At 31.7% G+C, this 9,132-nt stretch overlaps 2 protein-coding genes across 2 annotated transcripts; both read left to right on the top strand.

Moving 5' to 3' along the window:
- Positions 1–366: 366 nt before the first annotated feature.
- On the top strand, positions 367–2,349 carry LOC128132762 (GDT1-like protein 3). Its single transcript, XM_052769703.1, has 6 exons — positions 367–617; positions 1,106–1,289; positions 1,394–1,492; positions 1,603–1,675; positions 1,795–1,880; positions 1,999–2,349. The coding sequence occupies exons 1-6, from the start codon at positions 367–369 to the stop codon at positions 2,050–2,052; spliced, it is 747 nt and encodes a 248-aa protein (XP_052625663.1). The 3' UTR covers positions 2,053–2,349.
- On the top strand, positions 2,204–7,728 carry LOC111890082 (G-type lectin S-receptor-like serine/threonine-protein kinase At4g03230). The gene is made up of 7 exons (XM_052769702.1): positions 2,204–2,268; positions 2,347–2,353; positions 2,463–2,510; positions 2,974–3,027; positions 3,282–3,374; positions 7,184–7,394; positions 7,490–7,728. Exons 1-7 carry the CDS (start codon positions 2,204–2,206, stop codon positions 7,726–7,728), a joined length of 717 nt encoding a protein of 238 aa, XP_052625662.1.
- Positions 7,729–9,132: the final 1,404 nt, after the last annotated feature.

Here is a 9,132-nt window from a genome sequence, read left to right as displayed (position 1 = left end):
AATGAAATCATTGGAGCCAGAAGATATCTCTCCTCCACCAGATGAAGATTGTCGAAGAGCTGAAGGGGGGACCAATTTCTATAAAGCAGTGCTCTATATGTTCCTTTTTCTGGTAATTCTACGATCCCTTTACAATTTATTCTATTTTCGTTTTTTATTTTATATATGTTCATGTTAATTTCTAAACATGAATCACTTCACCTTCTTAAATCTTGTGTTTTTTTTCATGAAAATCATCCCCCAGTTTATAAAATTATATGCCTAATTGTTGAGATATGCATTTGTTTTAGGTTGAGGGTGAGGGTAGGGCACCTAATTCTCCTTAGAATACAAATACAAAAGCAATATGCCATTGTTGGAATGGAGATGGATTTCAGCAACATGAACTGTTTGACTTTGATTCTTGCTAAATGGAAAATAATAATAGATGAACAGGGGAAGTGGCGACCTAAATACCAAGTGTCATCAGAGAATTGCTATTACGTAGGGGCAGATTTTAGTTTGCATCTTGTTCACCAAGGCAAAAGAAAAAAGAGAAATAGGAAGTGTAGAAGAAAAAAAGATGAACATGGGAATGAACCAAAAAACAGAGGAATAATGTTTACTTCTTGCCAAAGGTAAAACTACTTATTAAAAACATGATTTTGAATGAAATTACAATGTAATGCAAGTCCTATTTTATACTAAACACAAATGAAACGTAGTCTAATTCAAATACCACATAAAAAATGCAAGTTTACTAAAAAATTCCTAAAATACCCCTGGGCTAAAATTGTCCCAATTTCTCTAGGTTATCCAACAGGTATTGCAGAAAAGTGGGGTTATTCTTGATTCACTAGAGGAGCAAAAGAAGAAGGTTTAGTGATATAGCTATAATATTGTGATTTGTGAACAAACTTGAAACTATTAAAACCCTTATACATTGGAAACCCTTCTGTTGAGGATGAGCATTTAGACACATATGAACTTTCAATACTAATTTATAAGTTTCCTCTTTCCTGTGTTTATACTTTATAGTTGGATTTCAAATTTTTGTTTCTTTATGCTATAGAAAGTTTTAGATATTTAAATACTATATGCTAGTCTATGTTGAGGTTTGAATAAGATTCTACTTATTATTCATCATACATCTTAATGCGTGTATTTACTTGAAACAAGTTGTTGTGGAAAGAATTAAAAACAATGTCATAGGTGACAAGATTGATCCAAAAGCTGTACTAAATTTGGATCCTGGTCTTGGTGTTTTGGATGCATTTTTTGCCAGTTTGTCAATGATTCTTGTCAGTGAGGTATGTTCTTTCCCTATCTTTTTTTACAGGCACACATAAGTTTCCACAAATGTTTATTTCTCAAAATTACATTACCCAATATTCCATTTATTGCTTCCATCTAGATTGGAGATGAAACTTTTATTATAGCAGCTCTTATGGCAATGCATCATCCAAAGTCAATTGTTCTATCAGGTGCACTCAGTGCTCTGTTTGTAATGACTGTAAGTTTGCTACTTTTCTTTTTTACCCTTTTCATATTTTAGTGAACATAAATGAAAAACATATATTTTAGTTTGCTTCTAAGTTTAGTTTGGTTTTATTTGGTATGTAGTTACTTTCTACAGGGCTTGGTAGGATTGTTCCAAATCTAATATCAAGGAAACACACAAACAGTGTTGCTACAGGTATGTATTGAGTATATATATATATATATATATATATATATATATATATATATATATTAAAATTCAATTTAAAATATGAGGATTGTGAGACATCTAAATTGTTTTTTTCTACAATGCAGTTCTTTATGCCTTCTTTGGGCTATGTTTGCTCTATATTGCTTGGAGATCAGATTCAAAAGCATCTCAAAAAAAGGAGATGGAGCAAGTATGTTTTCTTTTTCCCCATTAAGGGTTATAGTTTTTATATAAATTTAGGCTTTACCTCATTATTAAATACCCAAAAAACAATCCAAAAATCTGATTCTATTACAAAATATATGCAGGTAGAAGAGAAATTAGAGTCTGGACAAGTCAAAACAGCTGCACGCAGAAATTAGAGTCTGGACAAGGCAAAACGTTGTAGAAGTTTGATCCAATTTTTTGCAAATCAACAAAGGTGCATTTTGTCTTGTTGACTGGTCAAAAGATAGTATATGTTATGGATGTTAATAAGTTGGGTAATGTAGTAACTCGAATATTTGAAAATGCATGGATCTTTTACTATCTTTTGAGAAGGCAACAGGGAAAAAACCACTGGGGATCATATTCTATAGGTATATATATAAATATAATTTCAAGTGGTACAATTAAAGAAAAAAAAACTAAATCTTCACTTCGTTTTTTATTTGCAGGGATGGTGTAAGTGATGGGCAACTAATGAGCCGAAAGCAACTTCTTTAGTACAAGAGTGGGGACACTGTTCTCTATAATAATGCGGTTAAATTGTATACATTTTGTTTATATCCAGGTGTTTCCAAGGCGAGAAACATTTCCAGATTTGGACTGTGTTGACTCGGTGAGTTCAGTGGAACAACTCATTATACTTTGAAAGACCTTAACGACCAGGGACTAAAGGTATCTTTTCCTTGATTTTTAGGCTTATTCTAACCTTAATTAGTTGAGCCCTTTAGGAGGTTATTATTAATGTATCTGCATCCATGGTAATGAATCGACACTTGCAATCCAAGTTTTAGGTTAAGCTTCTTATAATTCTTGTATGGTGTCATTGGGTTATTTTCTTTTTTGATGGTGGGATGTCAAAATAAACGGTTCTTATATAGACTACAGAGCGAGAGCTATGTTATTCTTGTCTCTTCAACTACATTTAACTAAATAAACACAATTATCTTATTAAATTTAACTCAAAACCCATAGGGCATTGGTCTTGTAAACACTGAAATCACTCAAAACTCGAAACAGTATATACCAAGAAACAAATATTCAGTAGATTTATGATATAATGACTTGTGTTGATGCAGTTTTTGCTTAAATATTCAAACATGGTGCAATACAATTTCAAGAAAATCACAAGGGTACCCACTGGAAAAGACTTTGCAGACATAGTCCTCAGTAGAACCCAAAGAGAAACCCCAACAGTTGTCCACAAAGGCTATGCAATCAACTGAATTAGAGGTTTTTATATGAGAAAGTGAAGTTCACACAAACAAACTTTGGTGTTTGCAATTATTGATCCACAGTAAGTCCATGGACTGATTGTTATGCTTATAATGTGTTTTTGGATTGTCCTATACAATGTTTTTTTGTTTCTGTGTATTTTGTGCATCAGGTAAAGTTGGTGGAAGAAAAGAATATGAAGCCACTTGATTCAAATCTTGCAGCATTATCAGCAAGATGCAGTAAAGACTTGGAGTTGAATTTGGCTAAGTCTTTCTTGAGTGAGATGGGCCAATGTACAACTTTTTATCCATATAACAGCTGTTTGGAGCATTAGTCTTAAAGAATTATGAAAGGCAAGATGCAACTTTATTTAGTTGGAATTTGATGTAGAGAGTAGATTAGATGCAAATTTAGATATTGTAAAAAATAGAATTGTATGACATTAAATTTTATGCAATGGATTGTATTTTTTGTATATGATATTTTATTTCTATTATGAATTGTATGACATCAAATTTAGATATTGTAAATATTTTTTTTAGAACATTTAAAATTATGATACGCAAAAATGTGTGTCATCTTCATTTATGACATGGCCTTTCTTGACAGGGGCTTCCTTGATACGCATTGCGTGTCATAAACATGCGCGTCGTAAGGTTACGACACGCAAATGCGTGTCGTCTTCCTTTATGACAGGGCCTTCCTTGATACGCATTGCGTGTCATAACCGCGCGTCGTAAATGCGCGTCGTCTCTCTTTATGACAGGGCCTTCCTTGACACGCATTTGCGCGTCGTCTGAGCGTTTTACGACGCGCAATGAGCGTCGTAAAAGGCCTTTTTTCTAGTAGTGAATTGAGTTATATAGTTCTGAAAAGAATAAGGAACAAAGTGAAGTAAAAACATTAATGATTTTTAACTATTTTTTCATTGAGGCATTTTATCAAACACGTGGTGTGCTTCTTCAGTTTCTTCAAAAAAAATTAGTGATAGTCTTACTAATTCAGTTTCTTGAATTCAAGAAACAACCATCAGTTATATCCCATCCATTATCATAAATTTTTTCAAGAAAACCCAAACATCCAAATTTACATGGATTCAAATCAAAATAAGATGAAGAAGAAGATCACCTGTTGGCCATGGAAACAATAAAGAAGATCAAAAACTGCAAACTTTATGAAATTGAATGTCCCATTCGAATGAAACAACAACTTCGATTCATAACGAATTAACCTTTTTTATCAATTAATTGAAAGAAACAATAAAGAACATCAAAAAATACATACCTAACGATTATAAACAAGACTTCTAAGTTCAAACGATAAAGGCTTTATACAAAATCTCGGATAGATCCCGATGATGATGAAGGCCGATCAATAATTTGATGGTGGTGGAATAGCCACTTGCTGCGGATTTGGTCGACAATGAAGACCACCAAGCATAAAGAAGTTGGGACAATGGTGGTCGGCGGACTAGGAGGTGTTGGTGATGTACGTCTCTGGAGAAAACGGTGGTGTAGGGTTTTAATAGGTAAATAAAAATGGATCCCTTAAATAAAGGGATATCAGTTGTTAATTTTGGATATTCATTAAATCATATATGTAATATTACTAATTTACCCTTATTTAATTAATTAATTAATTAGTTGCTAATTTCTGATTGGTGCATTTAGGCACACAATATTTGTTAAAAACATTTGAACCTATCTCTCTCTCTCTCTCTCTCTCTCTATATATATATATATATATATATATATATATATATATATATATATATATATATATATGTTCAAATGTGGATTGGCATCTATTGTGCGGACGTGTGGATAGTGTTATTCTGTAAAAATGACAAAGAAAATATGTTGTTTGATAATATATATACGAATCTTGCATAATTATTATCATTATCACGTATTCTCACTAATTAAATCGTATATAAGGTTTTTGTAGACTTTTTATTATTATTCTCATTTTATCAGAATGTTGTCAAAATGTTTATTGATTATATTCTTTAAGAATGAAAATGAGTGAAAAACGATGTGAGAACAAAACTGAATAATAATTAATGAGAATGCATGAAAATGATGATATTTGTGTGAGGTTAAACGTATTCATATTACTAAAAAACTTATTCTCTTAGTAACTCACATTATAACCTAGCCATATATATATATATATATATATATATATATATATATATATATATATATATATATCAAGGTTGTAAAAATCGTTTGGCAGTAGCTTGGTGGTCAACTGGCGATAAACGATTAATCGGACTAGGCAGGGATTAATCAGAGATTAATCGGGGACCCTTCATTACTAATAAAATTATTTAAAAAATTAATATTCCTTAAAAAACTAACTATTTGAAAATTTAAAATTTTAAAATTTTAAAACTTTGAAAATTTTAGTTTAATATCTTAAAATTTGAAAGCTTAAAAATTTTAAAATTTAAAATTTTGATGTAATATTTGAAAATTAAATTTTTTTGAATTTTTTAAAAATTCCATCCTATGACCGCCAAGGACCTCCAAGTCCGACTTTGATCGATTTTGACCAATTTCCGCCAAGCACCCTAATCATAATCAGTTTAAGGTCGTCAAGCGATTAATCGTCGATTAATCGGCCCCCAAGGCCGATTTCTGCAACACTGATATATATATATATATATATATATATATATATATATATATATATATATACACTCACTCACATAGCTAAACTAAACGGTGAAATCATGCCCGTGGTAACTGTTTTGTTCCATACAATGTCCTTTCCAATCTGCAAACAACTTTGGCCTTGTTAGATTATGTATATCTTGAAGGAATCGTGTACATCTCCTCATCAATGTTACCATGAAGCGGGGCATTTTTCATCTTGAGTTGATGTAATTGCCAATCTCATTTTGCTACAAAAGAGGCAATATGACCCCATATGGATTCAACTTAACTACGAGTGAGGAGATTTTAAAGTACCGAGTATATGCCATATGTGTAGCTAAAATCACTTTGCCACAAGGCTCATGTACCATGTATCAATTGATTGTCGTATCCTCTTTTTATTTTATAGAGAATTCTTCTTTGTATATGTTGTTTTCTTTCCTTGCGTTAATGGAACTAACTTCCAAGTATTATTTTTAATTAAAGTATTCTTGCATTGCTTGTACCCATTTTAGAGAGGATGACGATTGACGCCTCCTCAAAACTAGTTGGAATATAAATAGCAAGAGGGTAGTGTTTTAGTGAAAGTCTTGAGATGTTTGGATAGATCTTCAATAGACACATAATTTGAAACTTCATGCCAGCCATGGATGTTGAGCTAAATCTAGGTCTTTATTTTGATAAAGTAAACAAGGAGCCCAAGACCTTCTCCTAGTAACATGCCAGATTATAGAGAATTCTCCTTGTATCTATTATTTGGCGTGTAATACCTAGCTTATTCTTTGACCTTTTTAAGTTGTCATATTTGACAAACAAAAAAGTAGTTTATAAACAAGTTTTTCAGAAGCTTTTTAAAAATTTTACCAAATAAACCCTTAATTAATTATAAAAAAATATTCTTCTAAATCCCATTTTATGTCATTTTATATATTCCATGCTAACTTGTCGGCTAATTTTTACCAAATGTTATTTTTATCATCTATCTTTTACCAAACGTCACTTTTTATCGGTTATCTTTTCTTATCTTTTCATCTATCGGTTAGCGTTTCAACTAACAACTAGTTTTTCAACTAGTATGCAAAATATAGCCGTAGTATCATATTTATTAAAGATACTAGAAGCTATTTGGGAAAACTACTGTGACTGCAATCGTATTTGATCTTTGATTGAAGGAAGGGATTCCCAAAGGAGAGACTTTAATTGTTGGACTTATTCCAAAGAATACACACCTACAGAAATCTTATGAATCCAAATCAATACCATGTAAATGTTTGCAACTTTCATGGGAATCAATGAATAATGTTTGATGTTTAAATTGGTAAAAGGTTGCTCTCACTGCAAAAGGGAAATTAATTATGTATAAAAAATGGAGTTTGGAGAGTTAATCATATGTTGTTGGTAATTATCTTAGGGAATTCTCCCTGGATTAGGTGAAGTGGCAGTGAAAAGATTGGCAAGCCAATCTGGACAAGGGCTCAAGGAATTCAAAAATGAAGTTGTGTTAATTGGGAAACTTCAACATCGTAATCTTGTTAGGCTCTTAGGTTACAGCATGAAGGATCATGAAATGATACTACTCTATGAATACATGCATAATAAAAGCTTGGACCGTTTCATCTTTGGTTAGTTTCACATATTTCTCAATCTCTTTTTCCATTTTGTGAGCAACTTTAACTCTAAAATCTAAAATCCTGGGATTTAATGGGATTTTTTGCAGTTAAGACCCTTTCTGTGTGTCTTGATTGGGATTTACGGTTTGATATCATCATGGGGATTGCTCGAGGACTTTTGTATCTTCACCAAGATTCACGGTTGAGGATTATTCATAGAGATTTGAAAGCGAGTAATGTGTTATTAGATGAAGATATGAATCCCAAGATTTCAGACTTTGGTTTGGCAAAGATAGTTAAAGGCCAAGAAACTGAAGATAATACCACGAGAGTTGTTGGAACCTAGTAAGTACTAATCTAAATCGTGTGTTCAAATCTAATAAATTTTATGTAATTCTAGGTAGTGTTTTTGATATGCTGGAAACGCAGAAGGAAGGAAAAAAATGTCCTTTTTGTCTTATGGAATGGAAAGATTAAATCATTCATGTAGGAATGAAATTCTTTCAATTCTTTAATTTTTATTTCTTAGCCGTTCTTTTTCCATTCCATATTCGGGTCACTTTGACTCGAACACCTTTTCATGAATCATATACATACATCATGCATTTGATCTAGTAGTAGAAATTAGTTCCGAGTCTCGTTGGAACTTAAGTCAAAGTTGAAAGCTAGGACTAGTATACTTGATTCCTCAATTTCACTTGAAATCTCGAAACCACTACATAGAATGTCAATAAACCGATAAAATAAGTTACAAACATTATTTATAACTATAAAAGAGTTATAATACCATAAGATAAATTGAAGTCTCAAAGATTCTATTGATTTTGATATCCAAAGATTTACAAACTCTCAAAAACCCTAAATGCCCTGAAAACCTAAATTTATGAAATTTAACCTTAAAAATTCTATAAAAATAGTTATGAACCTTATAATATGATCTTATAATAATTAAAATTATGAAAATGCATTCAAGGAAAATAAAATTTAACTCATTAACATTTACCCTTAATTTATAAATCAAAAATCAAGGTTTTATGAATAAAAACTTGATTTTAGTACACATTTTATATAAAAATTGAGATATTTTATAAAAGAAAATGAATGAGAAAGGGGTATTACACCTCAAAATCGGCCCCCTCTCCTCATTTCACTCTCATTCTCCAACACACACACATACACATCTCTTCTTTCTCTCTCTAAAAACTTCTCTGTCACTTCTCCCTATAACTGACGAACATAGATGCAGAATCTCCAGGAGAGATTTTCCAGTTGATAATTCATGAGTCAATATACATCTCAGTATTTTGGTGGACGGTTTTGGTGGAGCACAACCCCAAAGAGATGATGAGAGAGATGAGCTATCCAGAGAGATAGAATCCCTCTTTTCTCTCTTTTCTTCTCTCTAAAACCCCCATTCCATCTCTTCCGTTTACCCACGAAAATTTCCGGCAAAAACCACCATTTTGCATAAAAATATCCATCATCCATAAGGACTCATCAAGGTAAAAGCACCTAACCAAATCATGCATGCAAGTTTATGTGCATATTACTTCAAAAACCAACTTCTACTTCTTCATCTTCTTCAAATTTGTTTCCTTTTGGTTAAAATGGATTTTATAACATCATGGATGTGTTTTAACACCATGCATGTAGGAAAATATGGTTGCATGTTCATGATCTTAGCACAAAAATAGGTTTTCAAGTTAAGAACATAAAACTCATTTTTAAGAGTTTTTGAGAAATAAGATTT

The sequence above is a fragment of the Lactuca sativa genome, chromosome 3 (assembly GCF_002870075.4).
Source record: "Lactuca sativa cultivar Salinas chromosome 3, Lsat_Salinas_v11, whole genome shotgun sequence".
Taxonomy (NCBI): domain Eukaryota; kingdom Viridiplantae; phylum Streptophyta; class Magnoliopsida; order Asterales; family Asteraceae; genus Lactuca; species Lactuca sativa.
This window is presented reverse-complemented; position numbering and strand designations above follow the sequence as displayed.

What these genes read in the sequence shown, in the direction of transcription:
- LOC128132762 (XM_052769703.1), top strand. Translation starts at nt 367, where the DNA reads ATGGATTTCAGCAACATGAACTGTTTGACTTTGATTCTTGCTAAATGG. An exon ending in GTGCTCTGTTTGTAATGACT is followed by an intron (nt 1,493 to 1,602) that starts GTAAGTTTGCTA and finishes TTTGGTATGTAG; the next exon opens with TTACTTTCTACAGGGCTTGG. An exon ending in CACAAACAGTGTTGCTACAG is followed by an intron (nt 1,676 to 1,794) that starts GTATGTATTGAG and finishes TCTACAATGCAG; the next exon opens with TTCTTTATGCCTTCTTTGGG.
- LOC111890082 (XM_052769702.1), top strand. Translation starts at nt 2,204, where the DNA reads ATGGATCTTTTACTATCTTTTGAGAAGGCAACAGGGAAAAAACCACTG. An exon ending in ATTTCAAGAAAATCACAAGG is followed by an intron (nt 3,028 to 3,281) that starts GTACCCACTGGA and finishes TTTGTGCATCAG; the next exon opens with GTAAAGTTGGTGGAAGAAAA. An exon ending in AAGACTTGGAGTTGAATTTG is followed by an intron (nt 3,375 to 7,183) that starts GCTAAGTCTTTC and finishes TAATTATCTTAG; the next exon opens with GGAATTCTCCCTGGATTAGG.